This window comes from Aotus nancymaae, unplaced genomic scaffold (assembly GCF_030222135.1).
Source record: "Aotus nancymaae isolate 86718 unplaced genomic scaffold, 86718_ANA_hifiasm-v0.15.2.pri h1tg000010l, whole genome shotgun sequence".
Classification (NCBI taxonomy): Eukaryota; Metazoa; Chordata; class Mammalia; order Primates; family Aotidae; genus Aotus; species Aotus nancymaae.
This window is the reverse complement of record NW_026988421.1, coordinates 70,697,207-70,722,473: the sequence shown is the minus strand read 5'-3', so window position 1 is coordinate 70,722,473 and position 25,267 is coordinate 70,697,207. Positions and strand designations below refer to the sequence as shown.

General features: G+C 54.1%; 1 protein-coding gene across 5 annotated transcripts in view; it reads right to left on the bottom strand.

Moving 5' to 3' along the window:
- The window catches only part of ZMIZ1 (zinc finger MIZ-type containing 1), a 243,323-nt gene that overhangs the window by 104,568 nt on the left and 113,488 nt on the right, over window positions 1-25,267 (bottom strand). For all 5 annotated transcript variants that reach the window (XM_012466280.2, XM_012466278.3, XM_012466277.3 and 2 more), the window contains exons 5-6: window positions 7,448-7,556; window positions 269-382 (exon numbers count right to left, since the gene is read on the bottom strand). In XM_012466280.2, the coding sequence (XP_012321703.1) occupies window positions 269-382; window positions 7,448-7,507 (174 nt within the window). In that variant the 5' untranslated portion in view covers window positions 7,508-7,556. The remainder of the gene's footprint in view (window positions 1-268; window positions 383-7,447; window positions 7,557-25,267) is intronic.

Sequence of the window (25,267 nt, the reverse complement as noted above, 5' to 3'; positions counted from 1 at the left end):
CATAAAGTGAGCCTGTGTCTTTCTTATCAAGTGTGGGAACCCACACAATCCCTAGGGACTGTGCCTCCTCATCAGCTCCAGGTCCCCTGGGGGTATGCACTTGGGGGACACACCCAGTAGGGCCATGCCCCCAGCACCAGTGTCTTCCCAGCTCTCTCACTGGTGTCACCCCCCAGTGTCTAACAGCCTCTCCGACACCTGGACAGGCACGCTAGCCCTTGGCCGAACTTCCTGGGCAGGAGTGTGGGCGGACAGGGTGCAGACTCACCGTCAAACAGCCCATCAGGCTCTGCTCGAAGGGCCGCTGGAAGGCTCGTGGGTCTCCACACCAGTCCAGCAGCTCTGTGGCGGCATTGTGGAAGTTAGCAGGATTCTGTAAGTGCTGTGGGAAAGGAAAAGGAGGCGTCTGAGGCTCCAGGAATGAGGCCAGCATAGGTGGTGTGGGGGGGTCTGGGGCAGGAACACCCCGGCCTCACAGGGAAGGAGGTTCACGGAAAGGGGTAAAGGAGTAGTCGGGATCGTTGAGTGTTCTCATGCTCGCTTTCACCCCTGCGCTCGGCATGCCTGCCCCACCCCTCCCCCGACCCCGGTGGATTAGTCCCATTGCAAAGACAGGAAAACTGAGGTCTAGAGAAGGCTGATGACATCAGACAGCAGAGTGCTTTCCGGATGCTGGTGGGGGTGGGGGCAAGCAATCCCTGCAGGGGTCTGGAGGTTCTCCCCCGCCACCCCGGAGCCACGACAGGCTGGCCCTGGAGATTCCTTCCTGACTACCCCCACCTCCCAGCCCCTACCACCAAAGCCCGGGTCTGGGCTTCCACCAGCTCTGGCTTTGGAGCCTGCTCTGCCATAGCCACATAAGGTGAGGGGTCGGGGGAGGCCACAGCCAGCTGGGAGGGTGAGGAGCACACGTGCCTAGACCATTGTCACACTAGGGTCTGCTGTGTGTGACTTACTGGGCCCTGCCTGGATCCGCTCAGGGCTGCTGGCCTGGTTGGGGAGGTCAGCCTGAGCTCAGGCCCCTGCCAGGCTAGAGTCTGAGTCGACGAAGACTAAATTCTGGTGCCAGGGTGCCCGGGCCTCCTGGTTCTGCTTCAGGCCCAGGCTGCAGGGCTGGTGGGGTGGGTAAGGTACAAAGCGGAGGGGTGGTTCCCATGGCCCTCTTCACTCTTAACTATCTCCCCAGGCCCTCTGAGTTGGGCACTGAGTCCGGGAGACAAATGATGTGGCTAGGAGCAAGGAGCAGATTAGAGGCAAAGGTGAGATTCTGGGATGGGGCTCTTTCCTCATTTGGCTGTAACTGGCACCTGCTGAGGTCCTGTTGCCTTGGTGCTGGGAGAGACAACAGAATAGGCAGTCCCTCCATTCCACCTGCAGCACAAGCCTGCCCCAGAGCCAGGGCAGGGAGGGCCTTAGGAGCTGTGGGGGGCCCAGAATCAGCAGGGTAGCTATGGGAGCCCACACTCTGCCTTCACACCTATGAACCAGTGACCTAGCATGGTCCCCTCACCATTCGGAGTGTTAGTAGCCCCATCTATAGAATGGGGATGACAGAGCATGGCTTGGTGGTGGAACTTTTATTTCTTTTGCTTAAGGTTCCATGACTGTTGCTACAATGTCGTTCATGCAAGGCAAGATTTTAAAAAATCGGTGGAGGAAAGTGAAATGAATGAGAATGTCCTCCTTCCATGGAAGTAGAGAGAGAGAAAGAGATGTAGGAGAGAAGAGGACAGGCAAGTCACAACAAAGCCGCCCATCACAGGGCCACAGTGAGGCTTCAGCAAGATGAGGCTTACATGGTCCCTGGCAAAGTGCCTGGCACATGGGGTGCTCCCCACATGGGGCTGTCCTTGGCCCTGACTCTGTCTCCCAAAGTCTCCCCTGGAAGTGCAGCTGCACATGGCCGCTCTCAGCCCCGGCTCCTTCTGCAGAGGCGACACTCCCTGAGTCTGATCTGTGCAAGACGGGAGGAACTTCAACATATAGAAATAAGCCCTTTGAGAGGGCGGCGGCGGGTCCTCACCTCTGCTTCCTGTGCCCATTCTCTAAAGCATGCCACTCAGAGGCCACAGCTGGTATCTTGGCTCCATGTGGAAAGCCATGCCAATCGGCTGATTCCTGCCCACCAGCTGCCCTTGCTAACTGAGTTGTTCCGTTTATTTCAGTGATGTCACACCCAATTAACAGGGTCGGGAGCCACTGCACGCTGCCTCAGAGCTGCCTGCCCCCAGCTGGTCACAGCGCCCCACTTTGGGGCTCTGGGTTCATGAGTGGCCTCTGAGGTCAGTCTCAGAAGCCCAGTCTGGTTCTGGCACCTGAGTGCTCAGCCTTCAGTGTCTCACCAGTCTCTGGGACCCTCTGCTCTCACCCTAGACAACTCGTGTGGCCTGTAGACTGTGGGTACATCTCACCGCTGGAGAAAGCATCAGGTATCCCATTTGCTGGCTTTTTTCTTTTTTTTTTTTTTTGACAGGGTCTCATTCTGTCACCCAGGCTGGAGTATAGTGGTGCAATCAGAGCTCACTGCAGCTTCAACCTCCTGGGCTCAAGTGATCCTCCCACTTCAGCCTCCCAGGTAACTTGGATTACTGGTGTGCACCACCATGCCTAGCTAATTTTGTTGTTGTTCCTGATTTTTTTTTTTTTTTTTTTTTTTTGAGACGGAGTTTCGCTCGTTACCCATGCTGGAGTGCAATGGCGCGATCTCGGCTCACTGCAACCTCCGCCTCCTGGGTTCAGGCAATTCTCCTGCCTCAGCCTCCTGAGTAGCTGGGATTACAGGCACGTGCCACCATGCCCAGCTAGATTTTTGTATTAGTAGAGACGGGGTTTCACCATGTTGACCAGGATGGTCTCGATCTCTTGACCTCGTGATCCACCCGCCTCGGCCTCCCAAAGTGCTGGGATTACAGGCTTGAGCCACCGCGCCCGGCCTGTTCCTGATTTTTAATAGAGATGAGGTCTTGCTATGTTGCCCAGGCTGGTCTTAAACTTCTGAGCTCAAGCAGTCCTCCCATCGTGGCCTCTCAAAGTGCTGGGAAGACAATGCTGGCACTTTGGTGGGAAGACCCTGCTGGCACTTTGGTGGGAAGACCCTGCTGGCACTTTGGTGGGAAGACCCTGCTGGCACTTTGGTGGGAAGACACTGCTGGCACTTTGGTGGGAAGACCCTGCTGGCACTTTGGTGGGAAGACACCGCTGGCACTTTGGTGGGAAGACACCGCTGGCACTTTGGTGGGAAAACACCGCTGGCACTTTGGTGGGAAGACCCTGCTGGCACTTTGGTGGGAAGACCCTGCTGGCACTTTGGTGGGAAGACCCTGCTGGCACTTTGGTGGGAAGACACCGCTGGCACATTGGTGGGAATATCCTGCTGGCACTTTGGTGGGAATATCCTGCTGGCACTTTGGTGGGAAGACCCTGCTGGCACTTTGGCCTTGGCCAAGCCCCTCCCCTCTCTGTGCCCTTGTCACCTACTTCAACCATGAGGCGACTGAAGTGCACAGAGAGACAAAGTGGTCTAGTGAAATAAGCAGGACAGACATGGTCCAAACCCCATCTCTGTCGCTGAGCCAAGCAGCCCAGGAGATGTGGCTGCACATCAGAGCCCTCATCCGTGAAATGGGGTGGTGACAGCATTCAGGGCTGCTGCGAAGTTGAGAAACCACGAGGAACTCATTACAGAACAGAGCCCAGGTAAAGACTGCTATTGCTATTGAAGCCCGGGCCTGTCCACCGTTCCGTTTTTCTTGAGCCTCTTGAGGGGAGAAGCAGCCTCCTGTTCACCTGTGGAACCTCAAAGGCTGGCACAAGGCTGGGCCCCATGGGAAATGACTGAGGAGGAGTTAACTGTCCAAAGGACGGTGTGTCTGCTGTGTAGGCCAGCAATGTGGCCACTGCAGAATGGGCCCCAGTGGCACGTGGAGGAAGGGGCCAGGGCAGGGCAGGGCGGAGCTTGGCCAGTCATTGATGGACCGGGGATGGGAGCACATGTTTGAATCATAGGCAGAGGCCTCCCTAACTGTGGTTGTTATTGGACACAGGTACTCTGTTCCCCACCAGAAAGCCTGCCCATCTCTATAATTCCTCCGAGGAGCTGGGCTATATCCAATGGCCACTGAGTCTGCTGGAGCAGGGGCAGGGCATACCAATGCCTTGAAATGATGAATTCATCTTATCAATCCATCTGTCTACCAGTCCATCTGTGAATCAAATGACTCATTCATTCATCCATCTTTGCATGTGTCCATCCATCCATCCATCCAAAATGAATCAATTCATCCATCCGTCTGCTTGCCAACCCACCCATTCATCCATTCACCACTTTATCCACCACTCATCCATCCCTTCATTCATCTACCTATCTACCCATTCATTCAGAAGTTAATTTATCCAGACACCCACCTACCTGTTCATTAATCCATTCATCATCTATACACGCCCAGCCATCTAACTGTCTGCCCATATGTCCATCCATCCATTCCCTTACGTATCCGTCTATCAGTCTACCCCTCTCCTCAGCCCACCCAAAATAGTTGGGCCCCACTCTGAGCTGGACGCTATGCTAGACTCCGTGATTGTGAGATGAATATAGCACATCCTCTGCCCCCAAGCCTGGTGGGAGACCTGATGTGTTCCTACAGGGCCCATAGCTTCAGGGAGACAGAAGAAGTTAGGTGGAGATAGCTGGGTGCCCAGGAAGCGTCCAAGCTCAAGGATGGGGTACAGATGCTCAGACGGGCTCCTGGGTTCAGGGCAGCTGCTGAGCAGGAATGAGCTGATCTGCAGGGCTCTCAATGTGGGTATGTTGCAGAGAGGGAGTACTGGTTTCCCAGTACCAAGAGGCTGAGAAGGTGCAAAGGCAGCTGAGATAGAGGCTATAAGAGGACATGGGCAGCAAGGTGCAAAGAGCAGGGGTTGGTGAATGCCAGCAAAGGCTGCAACCAAGGTGAGGGCAGGAAGGGAAGGCTGGTGGAGAGGGGAGGGAACCACAGCCCCTGCCAGCCCAAAGCCCGCACAGCCAACACATCCGTCGTCCCAGCGCGTGCAGACATGCTTGCCTTTCTCTTCCGATTAGGTTATGGGATTCCTGAGAAAACAGTCCCCAGCCAGCGAGGCTGCCCTCTAGGGCAGCTGTGAGCAGACAGATGTCAGCACCAAGCTGCGTCTGATGGGAGGTGTGGGAGGAGGGGCATGGAGTATGCAGGGAGCTCTGGATGGCCCAGGGGGCATCTGGGCAGGTTGCTCACACTCACAAACGTGCCACTGTCTGGCTCAAAAGCAGAGCCCTCTGTGTGTGTGTGCATGTGTGTGCTGGGGCAGGTGGGGAGGGTGGTGCAGGCTCCAGCACGTGCTGGTTGAGTGTGCATTCATTATGATGCCCATTTTATAGATGAAGGGAGGTGAGGCAGCAACTTAAGGCTGCAGAGTTTGTAAGTGGCGGAATGGTGACTGAGCTGTGTGCCATGCTGTGAGGGGCTTCTGGTGGGCCTCTGCCCAAGCCGGACCCAGGGAGGGCCAAGGAAGTCAGGTGCACCCTGACCCCTGGTGATACGGAGCTGGGTGCCGAGAGGAAAGAGGCTGAAAGCAGGTCTCAGCAGGAGTAGCATGCCTGCCACGTGGGGGGCCCAGGCACAGGAGACGTGAGCATCCCATTGGGGGGCAGGGTGACTGCCACTTGAGCCAAGGGTGGGAGAAATGGGCTGAAAGGCAGAGCTGAGAGAGAGCCCTGCAGAACCCTGAGCAGGAGGAGGGAGAGTGGGGGAGGAGGGAGTCTTGGCGTCTGGTTTCTATTCTGCCACTGTGAGCAGAGGCGCGTAATTGGCGTTTGGAAGAGTTGTTTGGGTTGGGTTCAATCTGTAACAAGTCTTCTTCAATTTCCTCTCTGCAGACCCCACACGGGCTTCAAGATTGCTCTGCTCGATGCTAATGAGAGGACATGCATCCCTCATTCCTGAGGAATAGCCTCAGTTCTACTGGGCAGGCACCTTGGGGAGGCTCCTTCTGGGTCCTGGCCCTCAGGAAGGGAAGGCTGGATGGGGAGGGGCTGTGAGCTCCACCTTGCTGGAGGCCGGAGCCAGCAGCCCATGCTGGTTGCCTGAGCTTCCTGTTAAGCTGGTCCAGGCCAGGGGACAGAGCCCCAGCACTCCCTTCCCTGTCACTGACATACTGGGGACAATGGCCACCACCGCCATTAGCTGATCATCCACCACACACCAGGGCTGGGCTACATGCGTCACCTGCAACATCCTCACAGTGTCCTATGAGGTAGGCCCCATTTGACACATGAAGAAACTGAGGCTCAGAGAAATGGAGGACTAGCTTGAGATCCCACTGTGGGTCCACAGAAGAGTGAGAACTTGGGTCCAAGTCATCTGACACCAAAGCCTGTGCCCCTCTCACTGTACCCGGTCCTTCTGGGAGTGAACAACAATCCTGGGTCTGTGCAGGGAAGCTGCCAGCTTGGGCTGCCAGAGCTGGGCCCAGCAGGTGGGTGCGTCACTCCTGGCCACCGCTGGGGGGCACCCCTGTGAAAGGTTCCCCTCCTCCCCGCAATCCAAATAGAGGAACTCCTGGGCAGCTCACTTCTCGGGATTGGTATGGGCTTCAGCAGGGTGGGGACCATGGCACTCTCTGGAATGAGGTCTTCCCAGCACCAGAGGGGCTGAGTGGACTCAGGCTACCCCCGTCCCCTCTCTGTACTTGTTTCCTTTCCTGTAAAATGATACAATTTCCTTCTCTTGTGGGATTTTCTTTTCTTTTTTTAAAAAATAGAAATGAGGTTGCCCAGGCTGGTCTCAAACTCTTGGCTTCAGGTGATCCTCCTCCCTCAGCCTCCCAAAGCGCTGAGATTACAGGCGTGAGCCACTGGGCCCAGCCGATAATTTATGGGTTCTTATTTTTAAATAAATTAGTAAATTTTTTTTTTAACTGAGATGGGGTCTCGCTGTGTTACCCAGGCTGGTCTCTCAAACTCCTGGGCTCAAGCAATCATCCTATCTTGGCCTCTCAAAGTTCTGGGATTAAAGGCGTGAGCTGCCACACCCAGCATGCCACACCCACCTTGTGGCTCTTTTTTTAAAAAGAACAACTAGAGCAAAAGGGCAGGGAGCTTAGGTCTGGGAGGGAGGTGGTAAAGGGAGATGGAAGTGCCAGGTGCTTCACTGGATCCTTGTACACAGACAGAGCCCAGAGAGGCCACAACACTGGTCCAAAGTCACACAGCTGGGAAGGGTGTGGGAAGGGAAGGGACAGGGCAGCATTGGAACTAAAACCCGGGAATGTGATTCCAGCATCAGACTGGTCGGTGCCAGCATGCCAACAATGGCCTCACAAGATAGATGGTCTGGAAGCCCCGACATCCGCTCCACCAAGCACCCACCAGATGCCTATGCTCTGCCTGCCCCATCGGCCCCACCCTCGGAGTGTGCCTCACTCTGACACCCACCTGCTTGATGCACTGCAGTCGGTCATTAGTCTGCTGGATGTGCCTGTCCATAGAATTCATTCTGGCCGTTTCGCTGGGTTCTACCCGAGAGCCATGAACGTTGTCCAGCCTGTGAAGAGAAAGGAGGGGGTGTCACTGGATCATGCCAGGCCTGCCAACCTTGCGCCAGCCTCCCAACTGCCCTCTGGCCACAGTACTGGCAGGTTCCAGAGCCGTTTGCTGGGCCCTGTGGGGCCACATCTGGGGTACCCCACTGGGCTGAGGGCAGGAAGTGCTTCTGGGTGCTTTCCATGTGTGGCACACGTGAGCACTGGGCAGGCATGTCCACCAGGGGAGAAAGAACTGCACAGACAGGTGCACACATTTCTTTTCTCTCTTTTTCTTTTGTTTCTGAGACAGAGTTTCACTGCGTCACCAGGCTGGAGTGCACTGGTGTGATCTCGGCTCATTGCAATCTCCGCCTCCCGGGTTCAAATGATTCTCCTGCCTCAGCATCCTGAGTAGCTGGGATTACAGGTGCCTGCCATCACGCCTGGCTAATTTTTGTACTTTTAGTAGAGACGGGGTTTCACCATGTTGGCCAGGTTGGTCTTGAACTCCTGACCTCAAGTGATCTGCCTGCCTCGGCCTCCCAAAGTGCTGGGATTACAGGTGTGAGTCACTGCACCCAGCTAGGTACACAGATTTCTGTACGTGCATGTGTGTTTTGGGTGGTGGAGGGAGGGGGTGGAAATCCCCCTTGGATTCCTGGTTCAGGGTTTGGCCCCTGTGTATGTGTGTGTGTGTGTGTGTGTTCATACATGTGCAGGGGGACCCTCCCATATGACGAGCTTCAGTGCACATGTGCTCTGAGTGCAGATGTCAGGTGGCACCTGCCCTCCCAAATCCCTCAGGCTTTAGAGTTCATCACAATTTACAAATCACTCACGACTCTTATTTTTTTCACTTTGCCCTCCTGGAAAAGGAGGAGGACAGGAATGAGCACCACACCCATTTTCCAGATAAAGAAACTGAGGGTGAGAGACAAAAAGGGAAAAGGCCAGGGTGGCACAGTGAGTGGTGTCTGAGCCCACACCAGGAGCCAGGGTTCCCAACTGCCAGCCTGCGGTTTCCACTGCACAAGGCTGGCAGTGCAAGGGCAGGGATGTCCTGGCACTAGGCTCACCCTTCCTGAAGTGTGGGAGAAGGGAGCACTCGGGTACACTAACGTGACTGGGACTTTCCTCTGGATGACAGAGCTAAGTGGAGGAAGCTCCCTCGGCTGGAGAAAGCCCCAGGAGTCCCCAGGCTGCTCCAGAGAGGCCACACAGCGATGGCAGAGATCTAGGTAAAAAGAGGAAGGACTGCACAGCCCTAGTTCACCCACTGCCCAGAGGTCCAGGTCCTTGGGCCAAGGCAGAAGTCTGCCCGCTGCCAGTTTGGTTTGCCCTTCCGCCCCCAGTGGACAGTTCAGGCTGCAGAGAGCTGGGTCCGACCCAGGGTGCTGGACAGGAGACCTGAGGCCCAGGCCTTCTCTGCTACCCTGCCACACTCTCCACTAATGACACCTCATCTCTGGCCCCATCCCCCAGGACTTTTCATGTGCTGGACAGCTGCGTTCTCTCCTTTCTTACCCACTCTGTAAGGCTAGGATCATCTGCATGTTACAGATGAGGAAACTGAGGCCGCCAGATGTACCACATCCCTGCAGCTGGTAGGAGTGTGGGTTGTGTGTGCCTGCCTGTCTGCTTTCTACGCACCCTCACTGAGGGAACCAACACCACTGCTTGGGCCCAGCCTTTAGAAGAAAGTCCTGTTCCTCCTCCAATGGCTTTAAAGGATGTGCAGCTCTTGCTACAATTCTTATTGCTCCGTGTGTGTCTGAAAAGGTCATTTGTTTGCATGGTTCAAAAATCAGAAAGTCCACAAAGGTATCCAGTCTTGAGTCCAGGCCCCATCCCCAGTCCCCGGTGCCCTTCCTAGGAGAACCAGTGCCATCAGTCTCCCTTCTGGAGAGTCTCATCTAGAAGCAAGTATCTACATGCACTATCCCTTGCCACTTTTTTTTTAAATTATTTTTTGAGAGGGAATCAAGCTCTGTCAACCAGGTTGGAGTGCAGTGGCAAAATCCTGGCTCACTGCAGCCTCCACCTCCTGGGTTCAAGTGATTCTCCTGCTTCAGCCTCCTGAGTAGCTGGGATTACAGGAGCACGCCACCACACCCAGCTAATTTTTGTGTTTTTAGTAGAGACAGGGTTTCACCACGTTGATCAGGCTGGTCTCAAACTCCTGACCTCGTGATCTGCCCGCCTTGGCCTCCCAAAGTGCTGGGATTACAGGTGTGAGTTACCATGCCGGCCTTTGCCACTTTTTAACAAACATAAAACAATAGCATTCTATATACATTACTTGGACCTTGCTTTTTTTCTCCTCTTAATGATACATCTCAAAGTTTATTCCACATCAAGACCTAAGGAACCTTTTCATTTCTTAATGGCTGCACAGTATTCCTAGGCATGATGAAGCATTATCCAACTAACATCTGACCATCAACCCCCTGCCAGGTGCTGTTCTAAGGCCTGAGGCCCCAGACAAGGCCTCTCTGCTCAGGGGACTCACACTCCAGCCTGAAACGAGGGACCCTGAAGCTGTTTCCAAATATTTATCACTGCAGTGCTGCAGGAATAACTTTTCACACTGGCACATCACATGTGTGTGAGTTAGTCTAGAGAACATACGATCAGAAGTGGAGTTGCTGGGTCATCTGGGAATTTGCACTTTGGAGAAGTGCTTTCTGGAGCTCTCCAGCAAGAAAGGAAAAGTGGGGGTTCTGCCCATATTTATTTCTTCCACCCTCACCCAACCGTCCATTCATCCCACCTGCCACCCATCACACGTTTCACACCCTGACGTCCAATTTCTCCATCCATTACTTATCTATTGAAATGCCTGCCTGGGGAAGGAGGAGGGAGCACCCATAAATAAAATTTAAAGAGTAAATAAGTAAAAATAATAAACACAAACGCCTGCCTGTTCCTGTCTACCCATCCATTGAAACACCTTTAGTCTCCAGTTGCTCATCCGTATATGCTTCCACTCTCCCAAGAAATGCTTTTTAGTAATGACACTGTGTGAGGTGCCAGGCTAGATGGATTGGGCATGTGGAGATTACATGAAATCATTTTCTTGTGTTCAAGGAACTCTTGGTCCAAGCCCATGTTTACCTACTAGAGGACCATGTGCTGAGCTCTTCCTAGGAGTCAGGTACTGGTCCAGGCACCGCACAGAGAAGAGAAAGTAGTTACACCCTCATTTTACAGATGAAGAAACCGAGGCTTGGAGGTTACAGCTGGTTGGGTAGGAACCAGCTCTAGAATCCTGGTTTTCCCTTTACAATTTTCTCTCTTGAACAGGTCCTGGGGAGGGGCCAGGTATGTATGTATCCATACAGATATGTGTGTATGTGTTTGTGTGTGTGGTCTGGGTTGGCAGGGGCATGATCAGGGCAGCTCCACTTGCTACTTCTGTAGGTCCCCCAAGCAGGGGCTGAATTTGTCCTCCTGAGTTTACCCCTACAGACTGTCAGCCAGCATCCACATGACAACGGCTCCTGGGGCCTGGGACAAACCATGGTAGGGAAGACAAGGACACAGAGAGCCCAGAGCAGGAGCAAGACAGTGCTACCTTCAGCAAGACCATCTCAGTTCCTAATGCCAGGCCCCGTCAGAGCCAAAGGACCCTGGTGGTCTCCCAGGCACCATGTGACACCTAGGCGGTGGTGAAGACCTGGGTCCCAATGGAGAATACAACTTTCATAGCCAGCTAGGACACGGAGACCCTTCCCACAAAGGCCTGGGTTGGCTCAGCTCCTGGCTGGAGGAGATGGAAGAAAAGTACAAAGCAACTCATGCCTGCAGGCCTTCCTCCCCCTGTCTGCAGGCCACTGCCCACCAGGACAAAGGGCCACTGGTGGCCCAGGCAGCCAGCAGGGGGCGCTGTTGACAAACCTAAGTGCACTGGGGGCCAGACCTGGGCACTGTGGAGGTGCCAGGTGTGGTTCCCAGCCCTTCATCCTCTCTCTCCCTCCAGTGAGCACCCAGGTGTCCCCAACCAGGATGGGCTTTGAGTGGGCTTCTCTGGTTTCCTGGCCTTGGTTTCCCTATCTGCAGAACAGGATGCTGCATAGGGGCAACTCAGTGACCTTATAAGGGTCTATCTCTGAAGAGGAGTGTTCCCCTAACATTGTGTCCAGGGGCTGAGCCCTTGCGTCTTGGTAAATGCTTGTTGAATGGCAGTGCCTGGAAGCCCCAGGCAGGTATAGGTGCTTAGATTCACCCAGTTGGACGGAAAGATTCTGGGAATATTAAGGGCCAAAGGTGCTTTCAGGTCCCCTATCTACTCCTCTGCTCCGCTGGTTTTATTCTGAGGACCTGGGGCCCATCAGTGGTTTGTTCAAGGCCACAGGGCACTGGGCACTTGAACCTGGGAGGCAGAGGTTTCAGTGAGCTGAAATCATGCCACCACACTCCAGTCTGGGCAACAGAGTGAGACTGTCTCAAAAATCAATCAATCAATAAAAGAACAAATGGCCAGCTGATTACAGAGGCCCCTATAGGTGAGGTGACATTTTTAAAATGTTGGGGTCAGTGATGCAAGACTGGGGTTACTAACCCCAGGAATGGAGGAGACTGGAGGCTCTAGTCTCCGCAGTAAAGGGGTCAAAGTTCTAGAGGGCAAGGGGTCCCAGGCATAAAGAGAGGAAGGGTGGGCTGACGGAGGTGTGCAAGAGACAGCTTGTTGAGGGGCAGGCTGGGACCCTCCATTTGCTCTATACCTGCCATGTTCAGGCATCAGGCCAGGCCCCGTGCAGTGCTGATTTTCTTCATCCTTAAAAGGCTCAGAGAGGTGAAGCAAATTGCCCGAGGTGACACAGTCAGAAAGCTGCTGGGCTGAGATTCTGCGTTTCCAACTGTTAATGTGCTGTTCTTCCCACTCCCCACGACTGGCGGTCAGGACCTCCTGGTAGTTCCCCGCCTCGGGCTGTGACTGGGCCCAAAGAGATGCCCTCCTTGTTCCACCCAACCTGCCCAAATCCAGTCACCTGCGCCATGGGCTCCCTGCACACTGGCCGGCTTTGGGAGGTGGCATGCACCTCATGGCCAGCAGAGGTCACCCTTCGCCACAGGAGCGCCTCTCGGCTGGGCTACTGCCTCTGCCTCCGGACGCCTGGACTCCTTTAAGCCTTTACAAGTCGCTACAAATCCTCTGTGCCTGCAGCTCTAGAGCCCCTGAGGCCTGGCTCCTACCCAACAGATCACTGTCAGCCTGGCCCGGGTGCACGCCTGGCCTGAGCCCTTTCTCCTGCTCCTGAGTCGGGGGTGGGACCAAGCAGGCCACCCCCATTCTGGCTCAGGAACCCCCGTCTCCTGGTTGGAGCAGCCAGGAGCCATGCAAAGCTAATCAGCATGGGGGATCAGGACCCTGCTCTGCTGTTGAATAGGGTAGAGCCCTGGACCTCCGTTTCGCTGCCTGCAAAGCACAGGATCGGGCTGGCCAGCCTTTGGCAGCCTGTCAAATGCCAGCCTCTTAGGATTCCCCATGAGGAGATCCGGCTGTTCAGAAAACTCCATCCCCACAAGAGGAGAATGCCTGCCTTTGAAGCTGCAAAGCCTGTCCCAAGGCAGGTCCATGGGGAGGTCCAGGGCCATTCTTCCAGGGCAGCCCAAGGCCACGACACTGCCCCTTCCACAGCTGTGCGCTTCTCCTCGCACCTTACGCTTGGCTGGGCTTAGCTTGGCAAATGGAAGTTTTTGGATAGTGACATGGGGTCAGCTCGGTCTTCTCAATTCCTATGGGGCATCTTTCAGGACCAAGCTTCCATTTACACTTCTTACCACCCAGGAAAGCGAGGGTGTCTACCCTAGGCAGCGCCTAGTCTAGAAGACCCGCTCAAAAAAAGTTAGCCGTTATCATGCACATAGGGTTGCTCAGAGAACAGACTCTTGAGAGCTGAAAAGGCCTGGGAACACCTGCCTCATGCCCTCAGGCAGCAGGATGGGAGGCGGAGGTGGGGAGAGGAAGAGGACAAGGAGGGCACCGTGAGCGGAGCTGGGCTGGAGACCCTCTGGCAGGTCCAGGTAGGGCCCTGGATATCTCTGGGTTGCCAAGTCAGCAAGGAGAGAAGCATCTCTCCTGTCTCAGCGGCTGGGGGAGGCAAAGAGCCCGCAGCAGGCTCCTCCCTGGACATGGGGATGAGGTGCTCTTAGCTGCCTCATAGAAATGTGGAGCTCCGCAGGCAGCTGGCTCCCAAGGGTGGCAGCCAACCGAACAGTCAGCTGTCCGAACAGAAGTGTTTTATTTCCCACCTTTGAGGCCTCATTAGTTTATCAGTCCACATAATGCCCAGAGAGCCAGGCATTTGCACAGCACACACGTGTGCGTAGGCACACAAATACCTGCCCCCTTGCACACTTCACAGCAGATATGTGCACGTGCTCGATGCCAACACAGAGACACTTGAGCACACACATCTCATGACAGCTTGCACAGGCAAGTGGGGGGTCCCCGAGGAGCCGTGTGAGCAGTGGTGTGCAGAAATGATTCAATCACTGTGCACATCTGCAGCTCAGGTCCCCTGGGGCAAGTGGTGCCAGTGGCGGCAGTGGGAGGCTCTGCCTACAGCCTGAGAGCAGAAGCTGCGTTCCAAGACACGGCCAGGATGGAAAGCCAAGGGGGCCAGGACATCCCAGGCAGCCCCTCTACCAGCCTCAGAATACCAGAGGGACAGATACCAAGAGTCCTGGGCTCAGCAGTGACCTGCTAACCTGCGTGTGCCAGCATCAGTCGGGATCCTCCTCAGCCCCCGGCCCCAGCCCCCACCACTCCCAGCCACATCCCTCACCACCAGGGTGGGGCTGCTCCCTGCCTCCCGGACTGCTCTCAATATCACACCTCCATGTCTTTGCCTTTGCCTGGCCACCTCCCACTCATCAGGGTCTGGCTCAACTGTCACTCTCTTTCTTGGTTTCCACTCCTATCCCCCATGTCCCTGTCACACACTCCTATCTCAGTGGCACTGGATCAGGGCTGAGTCTTTGCATCTGTCTCTCCATCAGCTGCAATGTTTTCCAGTTACAGACCCCTTAGCCTAACCCAGGGCTCGGTACCCAGAAGGTGCTCACTAGATGGGTGAACAGACAGGTGGGCGCACGGTTACTGCTGGGTATACATGAGACCCAGGGTGGTAAAAGCTGAAAGACCCATAACTCAGCTGGAATCCAAAGATCCTGGGACTCAGAGAGACACTGGTCACCCCGTCGAGGGCTCCAAAAGAGAGATACAAGCACCGCGGGTGGAACAAGGATGACTTTAGAAGGTCCATGGACAAACCTTTTACATTTTCATAGTGAAGTTTTTGGACTGATGAGTTCATGAATATTATTACTTAGGATGCAGTTAAATTAGGTAGCAATAGCAGACCTAAGTGAATTAAAGAATCATTTGAAACATAGTATGAATGGGATGAAAGTGACCAAGGTTAGGCAGGTGCTGATGTAGACCGATGCCTTCCTCACCTTAAAGCGTAATGAGTGGAAGCTCAGAGAGGTGTGGGAGCTGCCTGTGGTCACGTCACAGGTGGCTCGTGCATTCCCAACCCTAGGTAGCCTGCCCCAGGCATGCAGGCTGGATGCAGAGGAAGAGGGTGGTGGCGAAGCAAGGACAGTAGTGTGGAGAGTGACTTTGTGCCTACCTCAGGGAAGTCAGAACGAAGGGCAGAGAGACAGGGGACGAGATGGGGAGAGGGATGGAAGAGGCAGCTCTGGGCAGCTGCACAGGGCCAGCTGCTTCCACTCTCAGCAGGACAACTGGAGCAGGCCCTTGGGCCTGCCTGAGTCACTGCACAGGGTGGGGCCCCTGGGTAGGCGGTGGTCCTGAGAGCCAGATCTCCTGGCTGTGAGGTTTTGGGAGGCCGCTCCACCTTCCTGAGCCTGAGTCGTCATCTGTCAAACAGGAAAGTGCATCTCGTCCTGCCCCCACTGCATTGAGGAGCTGAGCAAATGAATACTTAGGGGACAGTATTTCAAAAAGTAAAATTCTGCATGCAGACTACAGCTCTTCAGAACTCAGTCCCTCCTTCCTCAACCAGGGCAGGGATCCTGTGCCAAAGCTTGACACGGCTCCATGCTGCCTGACCACAGATGCTTTGGCTTGGCACTAAAAGCTTCCGGAAGGGTGGACCCACTTCTCTCCATGATCCAATCTCCCAACACCCATCCTTGTTCAGGGGCACACCCACCGTCAATGCTAGCTAATGGGATAACACAATGCAGTCTTGGCATTTCAGAGCGGGTGCTTCATGAGGGTCAGTCCCACATGGCTATGCTAAACAACCTGCCCTGGGACACAGAATTTAATCCAGGAGTGACGGTTTCCTGGGGAAACACTCAGAGATGTGGCCCTGACAAAGGGGCCTGCCCACTGACCCCACCCACACTGGGCTGGGATCCTAGCTGCATTTGGTGTGTCCTGTCTTTCTGGGCACATGACACCCTAGAGGGTCTAGGCCATGCCCTTGAGGCCAAACCCTCCTGCCATCCTCTGGCCATACTCCAAATCCCTGACCTTACAGTGAACTTCTCTGACAGCTTCTCTTCCCAAGAGGCAAAGAAGGGCTGGATTCAGCTCTGGAGAAGTCCCTTTGGGCTTTCTCTAACTCCCAAGGAGGACACGCCCCTACTTTTTGTTTCCGCAGAGTGGAAAGAGGTACCGAACAACTATCGAACCTGTATGTCCTAAACACTAGGTTCTCTGTGTCTTATCAGTTAAGCCTCGAAACTCTACCACGCTGTTCCAATTATTATTATAGTATTACAGATGAAGAAACTGAGCCTCTGAGAGGTCCAATGACTTGCTCAGGGTCACACTACCAACAAATGCCAGGATTTCAACCCAGGTCTGATTACAAAGCCCATGTTTTTCTGTATCACGTTTTCCACGGGAATGTGACAGATTTCTCTCAACTAGACACTGCCTTCCCCAGCCCCACCTTCCCTGAGTGAGAGGAAGGTGACTAGTGCTGCTGTGGAGTGCTGAGGATGATGCAGACAGGGAGTCACAGGCCCGTCCAGTGCTGGGCCCAGGCCACAAGCCTCTCGCAGGATAGCAGTGCTCATGCAGTGGCCCTGTCCTGGCTCTGCCTGGAGGCTCCTGTCTGTAGCTTCAAAGGCTCAGATGCTATGAAGTGGGGAAGTGGGGGGGGAACAGTTACCCAAGGGCCTTTGGAGGATATGGAGAAGGATGTGACTGTAGACAGAGGTAGGACCTCCTGACCACCAGCTGGTGCCCTCTAGAAGGCTGTACATACCTAGTAGATGTTCCTACACCCTGACTCCAGGGATGAGGAAGTATTCTCCACTGTTCCCTCCCTACCCCCAGCTCCCGAAGGCTCCAAATCCCACCTGGCATTCTGCAGGAGCTCCAAATAGGGGCAGGGTCAATGGCATCCCCCAGCGAGAGTCAGACAGAACTAGATCAGCCCTTAAGGACCAGCTGACATAGGGGTGGTAATGCGCTGGTATGCAGAAGGTGGAGGTGGCATCCATACCACCCTCCACCTCCCACACCAATAGCAGGCATGGCTAATCAATCACTGCATTCTTTCCAGTGAGTCCAGACATGCCCAGCCAATCCTCCACACACACTTCTGCACAGCCACTGTTAACCACCTGGTGCTAACACATGAGATGAAGTCTTCCAGGTGGTCTATTTTTGAAAGGGCAGCGAACAGAGGCCCAAAGCGGGGAGGGCTTAGCTTGAGGCCACCAAGGAGAACCACATGCAAACTTTCCGTTTCCTGACTCTGCTCTTTCTCCTAAACTGAGAGTCACAGCCGAGTTCTTTTCAAGCTAAGAGCCTCTATGGACAGTGAGTCAATTTCAAGCAACGTTGTATCACAGTCTCATCTGCAAACAAGTATTATTCCAGTTTGCAGATGAGTAAGTTGAGGCTCAGAGTGGGTAGGTGATTTCTGCCTGGTCACACAGGAAGGTGTGGGTGAGCCAGGGCAATGACTGCTCCTCCTTAGCCTGCGCGTGTACTCCTTTAGTTAGCTGCTCTGCACTCAGTATATATATTTTTAATTTCCAACAAAAACAAAAAATTGGGGAAATAGAGGAATCAGCAGGCAGACATTTGAGCTCAAAGTGGTAGACAGAAAAACACTGAACAGTCCTCATGACTTAGATCTGGAAGTAATCTGGGCATCTGCTCAGGCCTATCCTAACATTTACAGATGAGGAAACTGAGGCCTGGGGCAGGATGGGTAGAGCAGAGCCTTGAAGGCACCACTGTGGATGAGAGGTGGGGCCAGGGCCCACAACAAGGCCTCAGGAACCCCAGCTGCCCTGAGCTTCTCAGCTCTCTCTGCCCCAACCACCTCCAGTCCACCCCTGCTGATGCCTGCTCAGGCCAGCCCTGCGGTCAGCCCACAGACAGCTCAAACAGGGGCCTGCCCTGGGGAGCTCCAAGCTGCCTTGGGCGTGGGGGTGGGGTGGGACAGGGTGCCCATGCCAAGTGTGCTGGGAACAAGAGCTTGGCTCTTACTGGGAAGCGGCTATGGTTCCTGCAGAAGCCCTGGGCCACCCCTATGGCTCCCTGTGGAGATTTCCAGCGTCCCTAGATCTGGGGGTAGGAGCTGGGCTGAGGCTGGCACACTCTCCAGAAAGCCTACAGCTTGGGAGGGGTGGGCAGCTGGGTCCGGCCCTATCCTCATTCAGGGGAGTCTCTGGGTGTGGGGCTACTCAGCGGACTGAGCCATCTCGGCCCAAGAGTGGAGAGCCTTCATTCCTGGAATCCTCCAAGCACAGGCTGGGCACCCCACAGGCAGCCCGAAAACACACCTCCTGGCTGTCTGCTGAAAGCCAATAGAGATAAAAATCATGCTAGGTGCTCCGAAGTTGCCTGGTGACTTGACACTCTAATGTGCACAGCACTCCACAGTTTACAAAGTGCTTTGGTGTCAGAGCCTCACGAGTTGACCCGTGTTTCACCCCATCTTAGATGAGCATTATAGCTAAGTGATTAAGGACACCAAGCTGCCTCGGTTCTGATATCCCAGGTTCAAGTATCCTGGCTCTGATATTGCTGGCTTCGGTGCCCTGGGGCACAATGCTGGCCTCAGTATGCCTCAGGTCCCTCATCTATTCATAGTAACAACAGTCATCATAACTGCACACCTGCATAGGCTGCTGTGTTGATTCACTGGTTAGTGACTAGGAAACTTAGCCCAGCCCTGAGCAGGTGAGCATTCACTCTATAGAGTCCCTGGTGGGTCTCATCAGCTCCATCAGATGCAGGAGGAAGCTGGAGCCAGAGGCATGGGTGATTTCATTGGGGAGTTAAATCCCACCACTCCACAGACCCTCTGGGAACCGAACTATGGCTCAACGGGGCGCCTTGAAAGTCGTGGGTGGCTGCAGGTGAGAGGGAGGCAGGGGTCTCATGCCATTAGCCAGAATGCCAGGTGGAGGAGCTGGAAGGACTCTGTTCTACTGGCAAAGGACAGTCACGAATGTTCCAGAGGGAAGGATGGATGAGGATAGGAGCTTTCGGACAAGTGAGCTCCTCCAGCAGTGGCCTGGATGCCCAAGTAGAGTCTGCCTGGGTGGGCACTGTCTCTAGTAAAGACAGGAGACCAGAGAGAAGCCACGCTGGGTTCGGGTGGTTGGGACACGCCAGATGGCTCTGCCCAGATCTGTTCCTCGGAAACCAGGTCCCAGGAGGTGCTCCTGAGCAAAGGAATCCCTGGTTAGATGAGTTGTGGAAAGCTGCATCTTCTGTCCTCCCCTGGGAGATCGCAAAATCGTGCTTGCGCGGGAAGGGCCTTACAAAATCTGGCTTCTCCCAGCCTTACTGGATTGCAAAAATGCTTTTCTCACTAAACACATTTTAAAATCCTACAGAACTAGTTTTCCCCAGGACTTGCTTTGAGAAACGCCGACCTAAAGGGAGTGGCCCCAGGGTGGAGAGGCTGGAGGAGAGGCAGAGAAGAGGCAGGGAGGGCCCCGTTGACCGGTTGAGAGGCTGGGGTCAGGGAGGAGGATTCCTAGCTCCAAGCTGGGCTCTGGCCACAAAAGTGTGACCAGAAACAAAAGTGTCTGTGGGAAGTGAAGCCACAGAAAGATCTGAATCCTGGATTCTGAATCCAGTATCATGTCCAGCTTCATGAAAGCCATTGCCACCTTGGATACACCCAACCAGCCAGGAGCCTGCCTGAAGGTCCCCTGGGCTCCCTCCCTCAGCAAGACTGGCCCGGTGGGAAGAGCAGCCCAGAACACTTCCTGGAAGGGCAAAGGCCAGAGCAGGAAGGTCACGTGAACTTCGTGAGGAGGAGATGACCCTGCCCTGTCCCACTCAAGCAATGACTGTAGCTGGAGGGACAGGAGCCAGGGTGTATGCAGGCCCAGGTGGCCCAGGCAGCAGGCAGGACTCTCTACCTGAAGCCCTAGAGGTGGGTGGCCCTCCTGCAGTCACCTGACATCTCCATTCATAATTCTGAATGGTAACGAGACCAACAGGTGCGTCCTTCATTATGTACTGTGCCAGGCAGCATATTTGGTATTCTATGTGAATTTTTTATAACATTATAGCCAAAGGTTATACTGAGTCAAATGAATGAGTGGCAGCACCTATGGATGGGAAAACTGAGGCTGAAAATAATTAAGGAATTTGCCCAAGGTCAGAAGACGGCAAAACTGAGATCCAAACCCAGATCTGTCAGACTGCAAAGCCCAGTGGCTATCCCCAAAACCGAGCTATCTCCACACCATTCTGGGGCTGGGGACCAGGGAAGCTGCATGGCAGACTGCCTGACTCCTGGCTGCATGTGGCGGGGTGGGGGGAGGCCCTTTGGTTCATTCATTCTCCAGGCACTGCTCTGGGTCAGCTCTGCATCGGCTGCGCCCAGGCCAGGAGAGACACAGGACACAAGGTGTCCCCTCAGGGGGCTCCTGGCCTGGGGGTCCCAAGCATGCCAGCACATGTACTGCACTGTGGACACATGGTTGGCCTCTCTGTGCCCATTTCCTCAGCCCCAGAAGGAAGGGGCTGATCAAGATGTCACTGGTTTCTCCCTGCACCCCAAACCTCTGAGGATGGCTGGGGTGCACTGAGCTTTCTGGGAGCTCACTTGCTGCACCAGGCCCCTTCACATAAGCCATCTCATGGAATTCTCACTCCAACTCAGCAAAGTGGGCACCACAGCTCAGACATCACAGAAGAGAAAACTGAGGCCCAGAGAGGTTACACAACTTGCCCAAGGTCACACAGCTGGGCATAAGGTTGCTGGGACTGGAACTTGGCTTTAGCTCATTTCAAAGGTCCCAGACTAATCACACAGCTACACTGGCAGTGTCCACCGGGCTAGAGCCAGGCACGGGAGAGGGAATTTCTGCTTGGGTCAGGCCATGTTGTGGTGTGACTACAGTGCTTAGACCCTGGACTCCCTGGCCTTGGTGAAGTGGGGACTGGGTGAGATGATTTCTATGGCATCTTCTAGCTTTAACACTCTTGTAGGAGGCTGGGGGAAGAAAGCAGTAGACAAAAAGAGTAAGATGACATCTCTGACTTCCAGAAGCCTAAAATCCAGGTGAGGGCAGACAAGCAGTACCAACCTACCTGCTAGGAGTGCCCACCAGAGGGCTAGGGCCAGGAGGGGTGGCTTCCTGGAGGAGAGGTAGAGCCAGGCGCCAAGGGCCAAGGGGTCATGGCCTCCAGCAGGGGCAGGGTGGCTGGGCAGATGGTTAAGAGAGTGGGCAGGGAAAGCCTGTTCTTATTTTGGAAATAAAACCACATGCTCAGTGCCCCTTTGACCAGTCAGCCTGGCGGGTGGCATGGGGGTCCTTCTTAAGGGAGAAGGTATTGAAACGAAGCAGGACTGTCACCATTCATCTGCTTTTTAATTAACTCACCCTGCTGCCTTAAGTGATTCCCTGCTCACGCTCATTCTTTTGAAAATTCCAAAGTGCTATTTCTGACCTGTGATTTACTATTGCTGTATGTCTCTATAAGCAGTGTTTTAGCTTAAGTGGCAGTTGCATATTAATTACAAAGTTAATTATGTGCTGTGTAATCATGCTGTAATTCATTAGTTTACTCTATACTCTGAGAGCCTCATGCTAATAGCGAGATCTGACAGGGTTTCGGGAATCAACAAGAAAGATCTGCTGGAAATCCCAAACGGGGCTGAAAAACACTGGAGACCCCAAGCCCCTTCCAGCCCAGGGCTTCTAGCAGGCACACAGACTGGGACACGAGAGTCTGTGGGGGATGGTGAAAAACCCAGGTGGGTCATGTTTTTCCCCCATGGAAGTGCAGGGACAGGAAGAGAATTTGTTTAAAATTACTTACGGAACAGAGAGTCACTTTGAGGTGAAAAATTAACTGCTCAGATCACCTAAAGTGACCCTGAGAGCACAGATCACAGGGCAGCCCAGGGAAGGCCTTGGACAGGACCCAGGGCCAGGTAGTTGTTCAAATGGGAAGACCCAGCCCAAAGGGCATGGGCGATGGCTGCGTGTCTGGGGTTTGGACGGAAGTCTCTTCACACCCTTTCTCTCCTTTACAGCATCCTCAAAAACATCTAGGGACCCGAAAGTGAACACTGGACACATCTCACTCTCCCTTTTTTCCTGTTTGTAACTCTTGGGGTCATCGGGCCTGGCTTTAACTCCTCTCCACTCCTTAGACAGCCTCGAAACCTCCTGACCCAGGTGAGAGCTCCCAGTCTCCCTGCACAGGGAGCCGCTGATGGACAGGAACGGACACAGACACTCCAGATGCTGCCCAAACCTTGACTGCTCTGGGGTTATTCCAGGGGATTCTTTTTTAAACCATCTCTTCCGAGGTCCAGTGTTGTCAGCCACTGAAGAATCATCCACGATCCTCCAATGGCATTTAAAAGTCAAAGTGAGTAAAGACAGGCCTGCTCTAAAAAGTCTCCCTTCACCCCCAACTCTGCAAATCTGTGGATCAAATTTCAAGCCTTGTTGAGGGAGGAGAAGATACAAAGGCTGGGACCTACCCCGGACATAGCGATCTGGTGGCTGAGACCCTCTGCTTTCCAAATATAAACCTGCTTGTTTTATTTCTGCTGACAGCTGAACGAGGAAAACAAAAAAAAAGATGTAGAAGTCCTTTCCCTTCTGGCTCCAGTCAACAATTGGAGAGAAGGACTTGGAGCCCCAGCTGGCATGGGAGGAGGATAAATAAGAAAAAACAAAACATGTCCTTGTGATACAGTGGAATGTTTTAGAAAGAGGTGAAAAACACAAGATCAGGGCAGATTTCATTTTCTATCATTTCAGCAGGCTCCAGCAGAAGGCAAGATGCTGCCGACTCAACAGTTTTGGGGCGAATCCGTTTTGGAGGGAACTCATTTTGGGGGGGGCGTCTTAGCAGCTAATGTGCTGTGGTTTCCTTTCCTGGGAACACACCGGTTTCCCTGGCAACAGAGAAGTCCAGCCTCCAAAGTTCTGATGGAAGACCAAGGCTTGGCTTGGGATGGCTCCTGACAATTATCCACAGCCAAGGCTTCACTGTCCTGCTCGCCTGGGCAGTGAGTCGGGTAGGAGAGGTGCAAAAATGTTGGCTCTGCAAACATATGGGCACTGGTCCCTGTCTTTCCCGCCTGCACTTGTGCAAGCAGCTACTCATCCCCAGATTCATCACTTTTCAGGGCTTTATGGCTGAGCAGGTAAAAATCCAGGAACAGCTTGGAAGCAAGCCTTCATGTGACAGCAGCTGAAGACCCTGAGGAGGCAGTAAAGGTTCAGGGGTGGGCAGCAATGGACCAGCAAGGGCTGGGCTTTGTGCAGAGCACACTTTGGCCCTTGTGCAGCTGGCACAGGGGAACTGGATCAGAGGAGCAGGTTGGTATTTCTAAAGTCCTCTCTCCCTCCGTCCACACTCGCTCACACAGCTCCACTGGCACCTAGACTTAGAGGCCATCTTCTCAGAGAGAAAGATTGAAAGGTCTGGCCTGGAAAGATGCAGTCAGTGCATCAGGAGTGGGAGGGAAGACGGGTGAGTGAGAGTCAGAGCGAGGAGAGGAGGCAGAGAGCGGGTTGGCGACTGCATTTGAATCCCACTTATCTGGGCGCCTCTGGGAGCTGTGCTAAGTGCTCCACACACATTATCTCATTTAATTCGTTCTCCAGCTGCCCGGTGGGGCAGGCACAATTATCCCTCGATGGAGGGAATTGAGGGGTTAAGTGACCTGCCCAAGGCCACCCAGTCAGTGCGTGGCAGAGCCATGAGTCACACCTGCCCGTCTCCAAGGCCTGTTCTCACGCTCACAGCTCACAATGCTGCCGTGTGCACATTGGGAGAGGGGGTGGAACGAGAGGTAGGGGCAGAGAAAGCCACTCTGGCCAGCGGTTCCTTTCCCTAGTGGTGAAAGGAAGACAGAGATTCCTGGAATCCTCCCCTCTGCTCCCCTCCCCAGAACCTCCCCTCTTCTTCTAAACAATCCGCACTCTGTCCTCCCACAGGAAGACAGGCCATGGAGCAGAGCCACCTGGAGACTGAACCAGAGGCCCTGTGCAGAATCCCACCTTGTGCAGAATCCCACCTCAAGGCAGAGGCAATGCTGGCCAGCGTTTCCTGAGGGTCTGATAATGCACCCTTCACCTCCTTTTAACAACTCTATGAAGTAGACAGGAATAATCTCTTTTACTGAGGAGGCGCTGGAGGCTAGGAGAGTGTCACGAGTATGTCCAAGTTCACATAGCCAGTAAGAAGCGGAGCTGGGATTCTGGCCCTGGTCTGACCTCAAAACCCAACCCTTAACTGATGATGATGATGATGATGATGATGATGATGATGATGATGATGCGAGGCTGAAAGCCGTGCCTTCCTGAGCTCTTATTATGTGTTCTGCCCTGCTTGAAGCACTCAGCATATATTGATTTGTTTTATTCTCTCAACCATCCTATGTAGTACACGCTATAATTAGCTCCATTTCACAGATAGGAAAACAGACACAGCTTTGAAAGCAACACAGCCAAGGGCATTGCTAGTAAGTCACAGTGCCAAGGTTTGAACCCAACCAGGCAGACTCCAGAGCTCACACTAGTAACCCACATAACACACTCTTTCTCCAACCACGGGGATACGCTGTCTCCCAGCCTTGCGTCCTTTATTCTAGACGGTTCTGGGACCCTGTTAAGGCAGGCAGCAGTTTGGAGGCCCAGAATTTTCCCTTCATAGAGCTCACCAACCTAGAGAACTGGGGAATATCAAGCAGGACCTGAACTGTGTCTCTGCACATGTGGGCGTGTGTGTGTGTGTCTGTGTGTCTGTGTGTGTGCATGCACAAGCCTCAGGCCTGTCCTGCACCCTGGGTGTGCGTGCAGCTGATTTATAACCCTCCAAGAAAACAGAATTGCAAATCTCACCCACAAATCTTCCTTATCAAGGTACTTGCGACAGGCAGACACGTCGTGAATTCCCAAGAACAGGCAGGCCTCCCCCCAGCCTCGGCTCCCTCGTGCTCCCTGCTCCATGGGGCCTGAAAGGGGCCAATAGTTGGCTCTGAGAGGTCCCTCTGGCTGCCAGCAGTCTGGCCAGTTCACCCCTGGGAGTGGGTGCCAACCTAGGAGGACTTGGTACTGCTTATCGGAAATGCTGGCTCCTGAGTGACCCAGCCCAGGGAGAGCCCCATCAGGTACAGTTACGGGACCCTCCCGGCTGACCCACCATACTAACTGCCCTACTCTGGGTCTCCCTGCTCAGATGGTGAAGGGTAGGGCCTTGAAACACCTACGGAACTGAGGAGGAGGAAAA